This window comes from Electrona antarctica (assembly GCF_951216825.1).
Source record: "Electrona antarctica genome assembly, chromosome: 8".
NCBI lineage: Eukaryota > Metazoa > Chordata > Actinopteri > Myctophiformes > Myctophidae > Electrona > Electrona antarctica.
Genome location: NC_136789.1, coordinates 23,470,130 through 23,489,105, shown reverse-complemented (window position 1 = coordinate 23,489,105; position 18,976 = coordinate 23,470,130). Strand labels below are relative to the sequence as shown.

The 18,976-nt window shown below is 43.1% G+C and overlaps 1 protein-coding gene across 2 annotated transcripts in view; it reads left to right on the top strand.

Annotated features, from left to right (window-relative positions):
• Nucleotides 1-18,976, top strand: part of stk10 (serine/threonine kinase 10) — a 69,970-nt gene that overhangs the window by 8,402 nt on the left and 42,592 nt on the right. For both annotated transcript variants that reach the window (XR_013790600.1, XM_079507714.1), the window contains exon 2: nucleotides 9,853-10,017. Coding sequence is in view for 1 of the 2 variants with exons in the window: in XM_079507714.1 (XP_079363840.1) it covers nucleotides 9,853-10,017 (165 nt within the window). In the remaining variant the exon portion in view is untranslated. The remainder of the gene's footprint in view (nucleotides 1-9,852; nucleotides 10,018-18,976) is intronic.

The following is an 18,976-nucleotide window of genomic DNA, read 5'->3' as shown; positions in this document are numbered from 1 at the left end:
ATAGTTCACTTAGCAGTTACACCCAGTGAAAGGGTTGCTATCTTCTAACTAAGGCATAGAATCTGAATATTATGCAACACAGCTTTAATTATGCAATACAGGTTCCAGGTTCCCACGTAGCGGGTTTTACTTGCTTTCTGAAGCTGGAGATTTTAGGCAAATGCATAGCATCCTTCCTAAAGCTGAAGTGGAAACGCACAAAGCACAGCCATTTCACAAACATTTAGTTGCTGATCTACAAGCTAACAATTGACGTACGGCAAAGTAGAAATAAGGCGTAAGTGGTTAACCATTTAAACCCTCTGTTCACCGGAGTCCCTCAGGGGTCTCTACTTGATTCCCTTGTTTTTTTCCTCCTACATCAAATCTCTTCACCGAAACTGGTCTATCAACAAGCTTGCAATGCAAGCCATCACAAGTTTGTACATCAAGTCGTGGCTGTAGATGGTGTTCATGTGGTCAATAGGCCATACTCCCACCCTACCCCACCCACCTACACCATCTGTGTGAAATCTAGTGAGATAGTGAGTGAAGTTTCCTCTTTGATCCTGTGATCTGGTTTAACCCTTTTTGGGCGGGACCCCCTTTTGGTGTTTCAAGCATTATGTTATAATGCAGCTATTGAAAAATACTAAAATAGCAGATCTACAAGCTCATAGCGCGGCACCAAGTGTCGCGCTACGAGCTTATAGGTCTGCTATTTTTGAAAAACATTTTTTAACTAAAATCTTTGCTTCTGGGGGAGGGGGGTGGGGGTCCAAGGCCAAATACATATCATCTTGGGGGTCCTTGACATGAAAATGTTTGAGTACCACTGACATAGAAACATGGGTTTTTCAGAAAACTGTTTTTAAAATTTTCGATGTCAGGCCTAAATGGTTTAACCCGTATCCGCTCCAGAGATCAAGGCCATTCAGCGTTTTTTAATCCAGGAGTGGTGTTTGGCGCTGTGATTGTTGGATTCAATGGAGAAGGAAGGCTCTTAGTCTTAATCAGTGATCAGTGATCTGGATAGTCTTGACCTTTTGACCTGTGCCTGGTGATGTCAGCAGCTAGTGCTATCTTCTCACCTCCGGCAGGAACATGAGACCAGATTAACTTGTAACTACTATGTTTAAGTGTCTCATAGTCTTGGATTTCATTCTAACTGAATTGTGGCTTCATTGATCTCTAATATAATCAGCTTTGTTTTGATTTTAGCTCTAATATATGGATATGTCAACGCTTAAATATTAAGGTTATTTGGCTCTTCTGCAGTTCAAAAAGGCAGATAGATCAATAAAGTTAATGTTTGGAAAAACATTGTCCCTCATCTCATGCATCATCAAGTGCGTTAACCTTTACATTTGTGCATATACCGTACAATAGTACTCTGACAAGGCTCCCATCAAATATTGCTAGAGAGCTTTGGCAACAGGTGCAGTGTCCCCGAACCCCGACCATGAAACGTTGCATCCGTTGCGTACACTGATATAAGGCATCAGTATCAAACTAAAGTGAAACTCCTGGGCTTTTCGCTGTCACGCAGCTAGTCCATCTGCTGAATAAGACATAAGCATTTCCACAGGCCTGCGTCTACAATGGCATAGGTCAGGTTTTACAGGCTATACTGTCATTATGGAGGCTTTGATGGCCACATTCCAGCTCTCCGAGGAGCACACGGCGCTGTACCTTTACGTTTATGACGGTGCAAAGGTCTTACACGCTAATTGTTATACAAGGTGTGTGAGTGTGTTTCGTACAGGGTGTGTATGACACGCTACAAAATGTGCATGTCGGCACACCAGGTCATAACACTCATGCGCCCCGGAGGATATTGACCTCAGGGATGGGTTAATTGGTGTCCAGTAGCGCTCCACATTACATGCTATGAAAAAATCTGCCAGGATTAGGGCTGCATGGTTATGACTGATATGATAATCTTCAATATTTTGATGAATATTGCAATAACGATTATTGGTCATAATCATCATTGATTACAATGATTTGTGGTGGGAGGAAAGATGACATTATACAGTTTCATTATTCTGTTCATTGCGATTATTGCTACAAATTGTATGTAATGGCCAGGCCTCTGTGATTGTATTGTTCCTCTGTGAGCCTGATGGATGGCCGTGATGGTTTATACAATGCTCTGATGAGGAGACGAGGGCGAGGTGAAGGCTAATTTTAAATAAGAAGTTTGAATAATTTGCCAAGTTTTATCGTTACCTGAATTACGTGCAATCTGAAATCTTTCGATTAATTGTGGATTCTAACCAGAATCCTTGTCTGTGTTTATGACCGTCACGGTCAATTTGAACAGATTATCTGCTGCTACTGGAGTGGGTTTGACAAACAGTGGTGTGAGGGTAGCAATCTCAGGTTGTGTGTGTGTGTGGAGGGTGTTTTGTTTGTCTACCGGTCTGTGTGTGTTTATGTAAGGGTGGCAAACAGATCATTTTACAGCTTTGAGCTTAAGCAGCAATATTAAGAAATCTGTCTTGTGTTTGTTAGTTTAGGCTTGATCTTTTTGTTGCTACTGTGTAGACAAGGCCACCAATATGGGTGGAGGAAATGGTTACATGGGAAAACGAGTTTATCGGATAACTAGCCACCTAAAGCCATATTCATCCCATAAGACTGTCTGTCGTGGCGTCGACTGAATCAACAGAAGGTCACGGTTAGTTTACCGAAACTCAGTGTTCACTTATTGTTCGTGGTATTTTATAGAGTTGAGCACTATCTTTTCACTGGATAATCGGGTCTATATCTGATCTGCGTTACTGCGTCATACCGTTAATTGAGTTAATGCAACTGAGATTGGTGCAGGGTTTAGCTGTTAGTTGATGTTCTGGAAGCAGTTTAGAAGATTTTGGTGACACATTTTGCCCAGTTTAGGTAACTGCAATTAGAAATCCTCCTGCGATCACATTCACAATTTATCTGACACACACACACACACACACACACACACACACACACACACACACACACACACACACACACACACACACACACACACACACACACACACACACACACACACACACACACACACACACGCAAGCCTTGACATGCTAGCTTCCAGTCAAGGGGTCTCATGGGGGATACAATGAGGCGTTTCAGTTTCAGTGCAATTTCCTCTTGTTTCCAGTACACACGTGCACGCGCACACACACATGCACACACACGTCACGAAGATGTGAAATTCATTCATCTCCCCTCCCATCCCAGAAGCACATTCCTCAATCTTGTTCCCACTCAGGTGTGTGTGTGTGTGTGTGTGTGTGTGTGTGTGTGTGTGTGTGTGTGTGTGTGTGTGTGTGTGTGTGTGTGTGTGTGTGTGTGTGTGTGTGTGTGTGTGTGTGTGTGTGTGTGTGTGTGTGTGTGTGTGTGTGTGTGTGTGTGTGTGTGTGTGTGTGTGTGTGTGTGTGTGTGTGTGTGTGTGTGTGTGTGTGTGTGTGTGTGTGTGTGTGTGTGTGTGTGTGTACTGGAGCAGGGGGTCAGGAGTTAAAGGGCCTATAAAATAGACTATAGAGCGATGGAAACAAAGTTATAATTGACAGACGCAAGCAGACAGCTCCTCTCTTTATGTCTGCATGTCTCTCTCTTCACCACTGGACCGTGCATGTTGATACAGTCGTCAAATTGGTTATCTCCCTCCCTTAATGAATAACCAACTATTAATGCCAGACTTGACACTGTGCTGCTAGCTATGTCGTTGCTGTCGGGTGGAAACCTTGTATGTCCGAAACCGTTCCTTTTTTTTATTAAGATTATTAAAACATTTTAACATGGTGAAACTAGCTGATCTACAAGCTCACATCAAGATCGACGAGCTAGCATCTGCTGTTTTCACTACTTTTGTGCGACACTCAATCTTGTAGGATTGATTGATGGATTCTGCCCGACAGCAACGTTATCCAATATCTTTTATATCTGCATGTATTGACTTGGAGTCTATATTTTATTAATGCAGAAAAAAATCACTTCAGGTAATAAACAAAAAAAACTCTTTTCATCACTACATACTGTACCGTGGCCTGCAAAGTGGGCTCCATTAGTCCATTTCCATTGTGTGTAGATTAGAACATAAGTTGGCAGATCACCGTTGAGCAGACGGTGGTGCCGAGTGTGGACAAGTTGTTAACACATTTTCAAAATGCATTGCTGGAAGGTCAATGAACAATCGGCACACCACTTCCTGTTTTCAATATAAGACTCTCGCAGAAGGGTGAAATCAGCCCTCAACAGCTTCTTGTTAGTCAATAGTCTTTCAATCCATACCTCCTGGGTTCCAATCCTGCTTACGCCACTATTTTTGTGCCAACCACAAACGTCTTTTTTTGCTGATAAAGTCAAGTTTTAGACCATTGCCGGTTAAGACTGAGGCGATGGAGGATGGACATACATTAAGTATGAGGTTAGGGTTGGTGTTAGGGTTTGGGGGAGGGTTAGTAATGTCCGACATAAAGTACAGTTCACCCGTGGCTTGTCAACACAGTTGGTGTACATCTTGAGATCAACGATCTCTTTCAGTTCTTGCTGCTTGCCTATTTTGGCCCACAGATAACCTGGTAAACAGTTAATGCCATGCTTTACTGGGTAAGCTACAGTACAGACAGAGACGGAGAGAAAGGAAGAGGAGAGAGGTGAAAGTGTCGGGTAACTGCACCACATATTGTCAGGGCTTGTTGAACACGATGCATTTGATGGTTGCATGGCAGGAGGGAGAGAAGTCCTGTTCAGTCACACCAGGGGCTTTCCCCTACTGGGGATAGATCAGCTTTCCGGGAGCTTGGGATTAACAAACAAGCAAACACACAAACCAGACAACACACTGTGACAGTGTATACCAACTACCAAGAAGGCTTGCTGTGTGTTTGTCCGTTCCTTTGTGTGACTTTGCTCTTGTTTGTCCAGATGTTTTCCCACAAGCTCTGTGAGGCATCTGATCCCCACCAGCCTGTTTAGTCTATCTGTCCAGTCTCTAGGTCACTGGGTGGTGGTGGATCACTGGATACACATTCATGCATGCACAAATACGCACGCACACACACATGCACGCAGTCACACACACTCTAGCTAACAACTGAGCACCCCACTAGTCTTGCATAGATAGATGATCGGAGTTCTCCGCCCTCTGATATGCCTACGGAAGTCTAAATTCAATTTGGAATGGCAAAACACCAGTGCTAACAGACCTACGCCCAATGCTTTGAAAACCAAACTTGATTGTTGATACCGTCCCAAAATAAATAAATAATGGTTCTGCGATGCAGTTATTGTTATTTTTTTCCGCCCAGCGCTAACCCATTCATTGAATTTATATGTCTCACCCTTAGAGTATATATGAATAGAGACCGCACCCGAGTTCTCCTCCCATCCACTTGCATTAAGTTGCTCTAAAGCGCATGAGGCGATTTCACTCCTCCTTCCGGGTAGGAACAGAGTGCATTCTGGGATGGATTTGCCCCAAACACATGAACGCGCTGCCGTTGACTATCATTGCACGCGTTCACGTGCGTTCACGTATGAAACGGCGTTCACGTGTCATCGTGAACGTGCACAATGATAGTCAACGGACCAGCGCGTTCATGTGTTTGGGCCCACGCTGCAATACCAAATTCGGCCACTATGTCCATTTCTCCTCAGGGTTTCCTCCGGCAACCTCCGTCTCTATTCATATATACTCTAAGGTCTCACCAGACGTATCAGTGGGCGGAGATCTCAGATTATCTGGCTAAGTGACACTAATAAACCTAAACCACTACTGTAGCTCTCTCCCCACTTCCAGGCATCTTGAATGGCTCTTATTTCAGTAAAAGGTTCTTTCACTTCATCACTTGATGAGGAAGTGTCAAGGAACCCCCGTTGAATAGTTAACCACTTTCAATCTGTATTTTGGACAATTTATGTAAATTATAGGCAAACAAGCAGTCGCTATATTACGCATGGTAAGCTTTGCATTGACATAGTTTGTCGTACAGTGTTGTTCGAAAGTATAAAATAGGGCTTTAGTGGTTAATTCAACATTTAACCAAGCAGCTCTTGGTACAGGGTCATGTAGCAGGCGGCAGTAGCTCCATCTGTAGCGACCTGGCTTGGGAACTGGAGGGTGGACTGACTGGTAGCTGGAGAGGTTCCAGATCAACATCTGGGCACTGCCGAGGTGCTCTGGAACAAAGCAGTGACCACCTAATGGCTCCTGGGCACTGCTATGTGGCAGTCCATCATGCCACAATGCATGTCTATAATCACTAGGTGTGCATGTCTCTGTTTCAGGTCTGTGTATGTGTATAAAAACTGAGTGGAAAAATAATGCACTCGTACATAGATCAGACCTTTATGATACGGTGGGTAACAATTCAGTCGCCATAGGGATTAATAAATAACAAGAGCCTTGATCCTATAAGACTGTAATCACAGGAAAAAGCAAGGTCTTATGCACACCTGATGTAATCAGCTCAGAAACTGGATCAGATGTATAGAATAAAATGAAATGACACGCACATGGTTTATTCATTTTATTTTATTCTAAAGACCATAGTCACAAAATAAATGAATTAAGAAATAATTCCATAATCGGCAAAGACTTTTTGGGCATTACGCTACAGAAGTGTATGGCATGATTGACTCCAAGGCACCGATAAATAGACGTTTTCCATTCCTCATTTACATAGATTTTTAACCACTTAAGCCCTATATCATTTGTCGTACGGTACGACAATTAGCCGATCCCAAAGCTCACGTGAGGTTGCAGATCTGCTATATATTTTTTAAATTCACCTATAACCACAAGACCAAAAATAGGAACGCTAGGTTGAAAGTGGTACATGTCAGGTGATCACAAGACATTTCTGCTCACGTTTCTTTTTTGCTTTGTTTTTTTTGTGCATTTTATTTTGATGCTGCATTGCCGCATGATTGAATCTTATCCTTTACTTGCTGTGGCACCGACCACTGGGCGCATGTCCTGCACTGCAGTCAGGTCATCACTCCTGCAATCTGTGTTCTCACGACATTCTAGTCAACACACACACACACACACACACACACACACACACACACACACACACACACACACACAAACACACCATGTATTTGTGGACCACACACTAAAGTCTAGTTGTTTTTGTTTGATTTTCCGTCAAAACCAGAGCAATAACTAATGATATTTATAATCTCTGCACTGACTCTCATTGCTTTGAAGTGGGAATGGTATGTGCACTCGGAGACACATGTGCTACTTTTGTGTGTAGGCGTTCATGTATAATCGTGGTTGGTGTCGCAAAGCATGTGCGTTTGTCTGCATATGAGCATGCGCATTGCCTAACCCTACATGCACGTTTTGGGTTCCGTGGTTCGTCCTCATTGCCCACTCGCGCCGAGAGGGTGTGGAGTTTCTGTTTCCTGTTGTGCCTCTAACTGGTGGTTAGTCAACATTTTAATTACAGCCCTGCGTCGCTTAAGTGTTTCTGGCTCCCTTTGGCTTTTCCACCGGGCTATGTGAGAGATGCAGACTGGCTGAATAGACACGTGTGCACTGTGCGCAAACTGCGCATGTGATTGCTCTCTTTCTATGTTCTATAAGAACCTTCCAGGTGGAGGCTTTGAATGCTTGTTTTGCGCCTGCAGTGTTTGTTGTTCATTAATCGCTCTGGATTAACCCATTTTGACCTGAGATCAGATTCTAAAAATGTCTTCTACATCCTGACAGTTTTCTGAAAAAGCTATGTTTCTATGTCAGTCGTTCTTCGATTTTTCAAAAATAGCAGACCTACAAGCTCGTAGCGCGCCACTCGGTGGCGCGCTATGAGCTTGTAGATCTGCTATTTTTCAATAGCTAAAGCATAACATAATGCTAACGCCAAAAGGGGTTCCCACCCAAAATGGGTTAAGACAAGAGTGTCTGCTAAATGCCTAAATTGTAAATTGTGTTTGTTGTTCATTAAGCCTCCGGTGAAGGCTTTTACAGTAACATCGTGATTTCTTCTTCATATCATTACAATTATCTCAGCATGTTTGAGTAACTGTGCATTCCCTCTGTGTGCTCACTGCTCACACCATGTGATTATGACTGTTGAAATTCTGTATTGATATCGCAGGCATATTTCACCAATACGTTCCATTTCCATACACATTGTATGGCTGTGTCTGCTTTTATTAGGATTTCAAGCACCTTTGTTTGTCTACTAAGACACTTGCATGGAAAATTAACTCATCGTAGAATATTGGATTCAGTTTCAATATGCTCACGCACTGTCTGACCTCAACTGCATCTGATCGTCTGAATCTGATAATGCTTCCCACATAATTCATCCATTCAGATGACGTGGGGGCTGAGTACTTTTGCCAGCCAGAGTTTCCACCCTAGCTAACGCCAACCCCAGACCACAAAGGCCAACGCTATGATCTGCTCAGTGTGAACATTGTTATCTGTACTCTGTATGTCCTGCATACTGATGCTTCTTGCAGAAGAGAATCTATGCCCTGTGGACTACAATATTGAGACCATAATTATGCTGTTGGATTAAAATCTAGAAAGTGGATTTGCAGAGTAATAGACAAGCTGAGTTGATCTAGCTTTGGAATCTCGTTACTCCCGATGTCGGAAGGCAGCATGCAGAAGTTAGATTTCAGACTACCTGATTGCACCTGGTTATGTTATAGCCTATGTCCGATCTCAATTTTAAAGGACATCTTCACCCATTTTCAACCCATCTTGGTCCTCACTAATGCTCAATAAAATAAATCTATACTCTCTTCAGGAAACCGCCTACCAGTGACTCCATCATTAGGCAGGTTTTTTTTTTTTTTCCCTCTAAACTAAATTTCAAATGTCTTTTTTACATACATATTAATGCGAGAACATTGGCTTCTGTTATAGCATGCTAACTTTCCAAGAATAGAAACCCTGCAGTTTCTATTAGCTTGGATTCCCCATCGATGATGTCACTATAGGCAGCGGTTTCTGAACTATCCATGGCCCTCCTCTGAGACACAGAGTTGACAAAAATGGTACCATATTATAGTGAGCATTAGTGAGGACCAATTCACCTTTAGCAAAGCCCCGCCCTCTACCACTTAGACACTCCCACTTGGACACTTTCCAGCCCGGCTCATTTCATTCCAATGTAAATATCATGGATTTTACACATTAAATACTGGTTCATTTTTGGAACTAGATCTTCAAAATCTCTTGTGCGTGGCATTTCTTTTTTAAAACAATGTTTAATGTTTTTATTCTATTAGAGCCATCTAATAGAAAAGTTGCGATATTGAGGGGGCAGAAAACGGCCCGGTCACGTGGTTCATGTACTCGCGCAAGCCCATAGACTCCAATGCATACCGTAAATTTCCATTCCATTCCCATTCAATCTATGTAGAAGAGCCGCCATTGGACTGGCCCCATGAAGTGAACGGAGTTTGCGTAACTCTGTCTTACTCTTTGGCTCTGGTCTAACCCATGTTATGCTTAGCTGTGATTGGACCATAGCAGTTTGGGGAGGGGCTTAGCTGTAGGTCAATTATACGAAGATAGGTTAAAAATGGGTGAAGTTGTTCTTTAACTGGAGCTCAAAAGGGCACGTCACAGGCAAAAACATTAACATTTTTAAAAGTGGTAAAGCAGAAAATAACTGATTTTCAAGCATACAGGCAGGTGATGCACAGCGAATTGTCACCATCACATTGCTTCCCCAGTAACCTTTCAGGTTTACTGGGGAAGGGGCTGTTTAACTGCTGTCAAATGATAAATCAGGGCAAAGTTTTCACTATATTATTGAAAAGGTGAAACATTGTAAACGGTCAATCATAAATCAATGCATGCTGCATGTTAATGTAGTTTTACTTTTTGTCTATTTTCAGGCTAGGAACAAGGAAACTGATGCCCTGGCCGCGGCCAAAGTGATCGAGACTAAGTCTGAGGAAGAACTGGAGGATTACATTGTGGAAATTGACATCCTGGCTAAATGTGACCACCACTACATCGTCAAGCTGCTTGACGCATTCTACCATGACAACAAACTCTGGGTAAGAAATGCGGCCTTCAAACTATCAAAAGTTCTCTTGACGTTGTGGGCTTTCACCACCCACTCCTTCTCTCTTTTTAACACTGGCATGATGTGGCATCCCTATGTCGGCATGTTATTATAGGTGAACATTTCTTTTTAAATCTATACATTTTTCATATATTTAAAAAAAATAAACTCGAAGCTCACAACACTTTGTGGTGGGAGTGGCTCGCCTCAGCACGGCCGCTTGGGAATCGGAAGTTAACTGGTTTGATCCCCCAGTTCCCCCTGGGATGGTGTTGAAGTGTCTTTGAGCAAGACACTGAACCACTAAGGCCTGATTTACACTGGCAGACAAATCTAGCCTGAATCGGATCTGTGCCACATCAAGATTGAAATCCGATTGGTTTAAATGGTCACATTTAGACAAATCAGATTCCAATCTGGATGTGGCTCAGATCTGATTCAGGCTAGATTTGGCTGCCAGTGTAAATGGGGCCTAACTGCTCCTCGTGAACAGGTTAGTCCCTGGCATGATTTACTGTAATGCACATTGTAAAGCGCTTTAAATAAAGGAGCTATATAAAAAAGCTATATAAAGGCACTATTTTTATTAATTTGTTTGTTTGTTTTGTTTGTGCAAGTGCCTAGCCCCCTTAGATAGCACTTTATGTAGACTTATAGCTTGTTATGTAGACAGCACTAGAATTGCATTTGTATGTAGTCATAGCACTTTATAGAACACATGTATAATATAGTATAGTTTACATAGATACTCCACTGTTACGCTCGAGTCATGATAACTACTTTTTTTTATATATGTGATGTATGCCATGCTTTTGTCATTTGTTTTTGTTATTGCTTAATGTAAATCGCTCTGGATTAAGAGCGTCTGCTAAATGCCTAAATTGTAAATTGTAAATTGTAAGTGTGTGAGGAGAACGAGGGCAACTGCTGAGCTAATGGCCTGATCTGACCTGTCATGACCCGGAGGTTTCATATCCTCTTCCATGTATGCTAGGGTTGTTTTGCTTCTCCCTTTGCCTCTCATTGCGTTTACTCTTAAGTTTTCTAACATACTCTATAATCTACCCGTCTACTGTACGTATCTTGCCAAGACAAATAATTGTGACCCCATGAATCACGCTGGTCCCTGAAATTGAATATCTGAGGAATTACAAAGCAATCTAAAAGCTAAAGATGGCTGTTTCTGTTCCTCTGAACCCTATAGCACGTCTTCATGTTGTTATAAACTTTAAAGGCATTTGAGATCACTAATTTTAGGCTAACTTGAATAATGTCTTGTCTTATTTACAATGACCTTTGAGTCTATAAATGGAGATGGAGCAATTTCAAGTCCAAGTCCAGTCAGATGCCAAGTGCGTGACATGAAGTGAAATGTATTGCGTATGGGGAAGTTGGGATTTCTTAAAGCATGAAATGGAGGCACTATGACACTCATTTTATGTGTGTGTGCGCGTTGCGTGCGAGCGCGCAATTACTTGTTTATGTGGAGTGGAGCTTTAAAATGTTGAACTTGTTTGTCCAGCTTTAGCCAGGGTGTTGGGGAAATGATTTACTTTTGGCCCAATAAGAAAAAGCTACATTGATTGTTGAAGTACTACTGTAAATTAAATTATTTTCAAACAATCACAGATTTCTTAAGATTGTGGTCACGGTGTGGTCATCACATTGTGTGTGCACGTTGAATGGTGAAATGGAACACCAACGAACTAAAGTCCACACCTTCAGTGCGACTCGGCTTAACTAAATGCAACGCTGATTTCTGTACGTGCCGCCCATGTGCATATGGACTCGTGTACAGATGTGTATCTATGCGTGCACACGCAGCTGTGTGCCACAGTCCCAGAACTAGTTAGGGGTGAGCAAGTCATAGCTGGAATTCCTGAGCGTAGAAGGTTGCATTGTGAGACTGTGTCAGCTTGTGGTGTTTAGCTTGAGGCCTGAACTCTGCACAAAACCACCTACCTACAGCATTCTGACCACACATTTCCTGTATGTGTACATGGCTCAGCTTTCCCTCTATGATCTCGCTCACGGGCCATTGAAAACATCCATAATATATACTATGCTTTTGCTGCCTACTGTGACCCTCCCCACCCCCTGTCGGTTCTGAGCCCACCATTGCAACACACGCATGCACTCTCAACTTATATTTATATACTTATATTTTGACTATATTTTCAGAACGACCACAAACACTTCCTCTTTTAGGTAGGATAGTTTAGGGTGCTTTTCCCTGCAATACGTCTGAATGGACGGAGGGGTTTGACCATAAAACCCACTTTTTCTACAAATGCAACATATAGGATGTCAAACGTTGAACAGGCTGTACTTACTGTACAGTAACACGGTAATCACGGTCGTATCTCACCGCCATGGCAGGATACGGAGAATTAAGTCTGTTGAGATTCGGTTCAGACGTCGACAACGCCTTGCCCTTTCAGCTATAGAGAGGTGGGTGGACAGGGCAGAGGGTGGCAAGGCATGCTGCATTCCAGCGCCCACCCACCCCTTTCTCTGCTTCCCGGGCAGAGACGGCGAAACAGATAGATGGAGCAAGAGAGAGAGAGAGAACGGCTGTTTGTACTTCGTTTAGGAGCAATCTGGTCTGGAAGCCAGTGAGCCTTGCCAGCCAGCCAGCCAGCCAGTCAGCCAGCCAGCCAGCCAGCCAGCCAGCCAGTCAGCCAGCCAGCCAGCCAGCCAGCCAGCCAGTCAGCCAGCCAGCCAGCCAGCCAGCCAGCCAGCCAGCCAGCCAGCCAGCCAGCCAGCCAGCCAGCCAGCCAGCCAGCCAGCCAGCCAGCCAGCCAGCCAGCCAGTCAGCCAGCCAGCCAGCCAGCCAGCCAGGCCCACAGTGTGAGAAACATGGGGCCTTTATCACAGCGACCACACTGCTGACATTAGCACACTGACAAGAACCAACAGAAAGTCGTATAGTTGGAGCAATGCGGATAAAGAAAGACAGTCGTATTATAAAAGCATTCTTTACAGGCATACTGTAATTTAAATGCAGATGATGCATCCGCATTGATTTGTGTTGGGTCTTCTGCTTTCAGAATCAGGAACACTATCATCATAGGCTCACAAAAAGATTTAGCGTTGATGCGTACTAGTGACGAACAATGACGCAGGACCAACAACAACTGTGTACATGGTTATTCCATTTACAGGACCTGCATACACTACAGAAAAAAATGCTTTCCATCATTTTTGTGTCTCTGCATATTCATATCTCATCTCACAAAGGTGATATAATGTCACAAGCATGTTGTCTCTTATCTATCTCTGAGATGAATCATGTGCATGTTTCTGGCAGCTGCCTGCCTAGATTTATGTGTTGTTCTTGGATGTCACTCCATGAACAAACACAGTAGTCCTGCTGGAAGTTGAAAGTGCTCAAAAGTGATATTTTTTGGTTAAAAACGAAGGTTTTTGTTAGAGGCTTAATAATGTTCGGTTCGCAGTTCGCACAATGGTAAAGTGTCTACCCACCACTGCGGAGGTTGTGGGTTTGAATCCACTTTGTTGAGCGTCCATCTATATTCTATACGAACACAATTGGCATGTTTTCGGGGGGAGGGTAGCCAGGCGGGGAGGGTGATATTTATCACTGTCCGACCGTACGTATTCCTAATTTCCTACGGTCTGGTGCGGCACCTGTCAGCAGGGAGTGTTGGGGCTGGAGGACTAGGACAAAGGCTCTACGTCCTCCTAGGTGAGTCAGTAGGATACAGCAGTGTGACAACACACACATGTGAATTATTTGGCGGAACTAAATTGGTCAGATGGTAAAATGCAGTAAATTAACGGAAAATTATCCATTTTCAGTTGCTCATTTGTTTGTTTCATCACTTCCATGAATAATATATATTTATAGGAATACAGAGCTATTTTTCTTTTTTTTTCTTCTTCTTCTTCTGTCCGGATGCCGGACGGTTAGCTCAACCGTCTGGGCACCTACCGTAGGCTGCCAAGCCAGCTGGACGGCGTGCCACGGGTTCGACTCCCGAGCCTGACGGCATTTGCCGCATGTCACACCCCATCTCTCTCCCCCAAGAAAGTAGTGTGTATGCCCGCCTCGTGACGTCGGACACATTGTTTTGCATCAGTGGGCTGGCATCTCCTAGTGGTAATCATTTACCTGCTTCTCTGCTTATAGTGACTAATACTCTAGTACACCACACCTAAACCGCACTTATCAATCACACGTTGCCTATAGAGCGTCGCAGTCCCGCCTCCTACCCTGGACCAGGAAATGAAACCCAACTCGAGTTGGCTTTGTCCGCGGCGTAACCGTCTTTAAATAAATACTTTAAGAAATGTCTATGAGAATAATGCATTGGGTTTCATTTCCTGGTCCAGGGTAGGAGGCGGGACTGCGACGCTCTATAGTTTCCGTGTGTGTGTGTGTGTGTGTGTGTGTGTGTGTGTGTGTGTGTGTGTGTGTGTGTGTGTGTGTGTGTGTGTGTGTGTGTGTGTGTGTGTGTGTGTGTGTGTGTGTGTGTGTGTGTGTGTGTGTGTGTGTGTGTGTGTGTGTGTGTACGCACGTAAAGTGCAACATTCATCATTGTTGATTTATTTCTTTATGTGTAGGTTCAAGGTTGTCTTTATGTGTAATCCACTTCAGCTTTATTTCTTTATCTGAAATCCACTTCAGACATGAAGACGAAGCGATTAAAGGTCACTGAGGAGGTTTGCTTCCAAAGGGCTTATGAATAATATTCACGTGGCGAAGCCAAATACCTAGCAGGAACCTCACCTCTTTCTGGTTCTGATTTTGTAAACACTGCATGAGTCCGCAAGTGATACATGCGTGTTCGTCTGCCTCCGTGTCTGTGTGTGTATAATTAGAATATGTGTATAATTTGTACCCCAGGATCTATATAACTCTTTCTTTAAGTGGCCGTGTCTTGACAAGCAGGGGACAGACTTTGTGAATTCTCCCTGTAAAGGAATGCTGCTATGAGCTGTTAGACAGAAAGACGGACACAAGGAAAGACATGGACAGGCAACAGAGGCAGACAAAGACATCATACATGGAGATACAGACACGGATATGTCTGGCTGAATGGACCCAGGCGGGGAGGAGGAGAGTCATCGTCTGTTAAACAATGGATGAGGCTCAACAATATCCATCGTGATCTCCGATCTTCTCGTCCAAAACCCTCCATCGCTCTTTTAATCTCTTCTCTTCAGTTAACTTTGATCTCTTTGTGTGCAGTTTTACATTCTTGTGGCTGAGTTCTCCTTTCCACTGTATGCATGTGCATACTCTATATAGCTACTGTATGTGTCCCTTCCAGGAAAGAATGGTATTACCATTCAGTCAGTATAGAGCGTCGCAGTCCCGCCCCCTACCATGGACCAGGAAATGATTCTCCGTTCATTTTCCTCATAGACATTTCAGAAAGTATTTATTTAAAGACGTTTACGCCGCGGACAAAGCCAACTCGAGTCGTGACAAATCATGACAACAAACACAATTTTTTGGGCCGAACAAATAATTAGAAAGAAGAACAAAACGGCAGGTTACAACACGTTTTTGTTGTTTTTCTTCTTTGTAATTATTTGTTTGGTCCAAAATATTGTTTGTGTTGTCATGAGTTGTCACGACTCGAGTTGGCTTTGTCCGCGGCGTAACCGTCTTTAAATAAATACTTTAAGAAATGTCTATGAGGAAAATGCATTGGGTTTCATTTCCTGGTCCAGGGTAGGAGGCGGGACTGCGACGCTCTATAGTGCTTACAGTATAGAGCGTCGCAGTCCCGCCCCCTTTCATGACGACGCCAGGCCCAGGAAATAGTTTCCAATGCATTTTTCCCATAGACATTTCAAAACGTATTTATTTAAAGACCTTATAAGCTTATAAGCGTCGTACAAAGCCAACTCTTGTCGTGACAAATCATGACAACAAACACAATATTTTGGACCAAACAAATAATTACAAAGAAAAAAAACAACAAAAGAAGTGTTGTAACCTGCCGTTTTTTTCTTCTTTCTAATTATTTGTTCGGCCCAAAAAATTGTGTTCGTTGTCATGATTTGTCACGACAAGAGTTGGCTTTGTCCGCGGCGTAAACGTCTTTAAATAAATACTTTCTGAAATGTCTATGAGGAAAATTAACGGAGAATCATTTCCTGGGCCCTGGTAGGGGGCGGGACTGCGACGCTCTATATGCGGTGAAAATAACCAATCTACAAGCTGTACAACACATCGCATTATGGCGCGTTATGATCTGTATATTCGGCAAGTAACACAATTACAATAGGGCAAAGTATAAATCAGATTGAAGGAATACAAAGAACACCAATGCATTACTCAATGTTGAAAGTGTCACAGTGCATATATGTGAACAACAAGTGAACAGTTAACCCATTCTGAACGGGAACCCCTTTTGGTGTTTTAAGCATTATGTTACACTTTAGCTATTGAAAATAGCTCATCTACAAGCTCATAGTGCGGCACCGAGTGCCACGCTACGTGCTTGTAGATCTGCTATTTTTGAAAGATCGTGAAAATGTGGCGTTTTTAACTCAAATCTTTGCTTCTGGGCGATCCCTAGAACATACTTTCAGATGGGGGTCGGCGGCCAAATAGTTTGAGCACCACTGGCCTAGAAACATAGCTTTTTCAGAAAACTGTCATGATTTAGAAGACATTTGTAGAATCAGTTCTCAGGTCTATTAATGTGACTTTCCGCTACTCTGATGGAGTGGCGTGGCTTCTGGAGGAATCCTTTTTACTGTTTTGGGGGCAGCAGGTTTGAAGAAAGCGGGTCTATGTGTCGAGCAGAGCTCTACTCTCGAAATTCCTAAGAAAATGAGATAGGAAATCTGTCTCAAGCAGCAAGAGGAGCGAACGCAGTGCAACGCCCCTTGTGTCAGTGAAGCGATGTCTGCCCAGGGGAAGTACGAAAGTAACAGTGTCATTGATTAAAATTCACAGTGCATGGTTAAAAAAAACAAAAAAACATGCTGATTCGTTGATATATAAGAGATTCAAATGTGACCCAGCTTGACTGAAGGGCTGCCATCATGCATCCTCCAGCTTTTCACCAGAGGAGAAAAACTGCATTTTTATTTATTTTTTATCCAATATGAGTTAGTAGCACAGACAGACTCTTCACATAGTACTAGAGCATGACTGAAATAAATATCAGAGCTGAAATCGTCATGGAAATATGAAATAAACCCATTTTGACCTGAGATCAGATTCTAAAAATGTCTTCTATATCCTGACAGTTTTCTGAAAAAGCTATGTTTCTGTCAGTCGTTCTTCGATTTTTCAAAAATAGCTAAAGCGTAGCATAATGCTAACACCAAAAGGGGTTCCCGCCCAAAATGGGTTAAACATGTAGCTAGGTGTAATGTTAGAGTCCACAGAAGTGAACCTTTCAGGCCTGTTTTCTCAACTCGCTGTTTCTCTGCAAGACATTACTCTATAAGCCATATCTCCAAAACTGGTGGATCAAACTGAACAACCAATATGTCAATTTGAATCTATGATTCCCTGCTTCCATATGACATGATAAAATGAAAATGACAAAAAAAATCCAATGCTAGTCCCTCAGTCAAACTCGGTCACAAATAATTATTTAAAAAATAAATCTTAATTATTTGATTAAACCTACATAAGCATGATTTTTATGTCTGTCCTAAATATCACTTCCGGTATATTTTCAGTTAATTGCCCAGTCCTACTGCATACGTGCATATTAGTATGTGTCATTGAAAGTGCATGTGCGAGTACATGCATGAAAACGTATGCATGCCTGTCTGTGCATGATGTGTCCACATCTATTCAGCTTACACTGAGGATACTTTGCATGTTGCACGACCAGTCGGACAGCATCTCTCACCACAGCCGCCACTCCGTGCTGACGTCATCCGGACTATTTCAGGAATTCTTCCACGCTGGGGAAGAAACTTACAGTATGCTAGAAAAAAACACTGCACCCAAACACATCATAGATTGGTTTTAATAGCTTGGCTAGGATAATGGGTGGTGCAATTGGGTTTTATGTGTGATGAATGTGGATGTCACAGATGATCACAAATCACAGGAGTTTAGCTAAAAATGCCCGCTCAAAATATGTTTATTTTGTGAGTGTGTATCCTCATACTGTACAGTAGGTCAGGGGTTCTCAACGTTTTTGGCCGGGGACCCCCGGAAATGCTTTGGCAATGTCTCGGGACCCCCGCCCCGCCCCCTCCCGACCCCCAATATAAATTGACTGCTACAATAACCTTAAACCATTTTGGGCGGGAACCCCTTTTGGTGTTTTAAGCATTGTTATAATTTAGCTATTGAAAAATAGCAGATCTACAAGCTCATAGCGTGCCACCGAGTGGCGCGCTACGAGCTTGTAGGTCTGCTATTTTTGAAAAATCGTGAAAATAAAATTTTAAAAAAAATCTTTTTTTTTTTTTTTTTTTTTTTAAATAATTTGGGGACCCCCTAAAATAATTTGGCGACCCCCCGAGGGGTCGCGACCCACTGGTTGAGAACCCCTGCAGTAGGTAAGCTGTGTAGAAGTCACGTGGATCTGTCTGTGTGACTGTGTGTATGTGTCTGAGGCCAAAACTATAAATAACAAAATTCTTGGGATGGGTCCATCTGGTTCCATTCGTGCACTCTCAGATTTACAGACCACCAGACCCCATTTAGTTGGGGACCCTGTGGAACCCCCTCAACGACCCCTTGGGGTCCGCCGGCCCTACTTTGAGTACCACCGAAGACGTCAGACTGTCACATAGTTGTCTCATCTAATCTCGCCCTGACCTGCCTTTGTGATGCACTTATCGCTGAGATTATCATGTCAGATGTTGGCTGTAAAGGAGCGAGTCGTGTCCAAGGACATGTCCTGTAACATAATAGTCATCTTGTTTACAAATCCTCCCAAGAGCCCACTGTTTTCACTAAGTACGACACCATGGCTGTCTGCATGCCTGTCAAT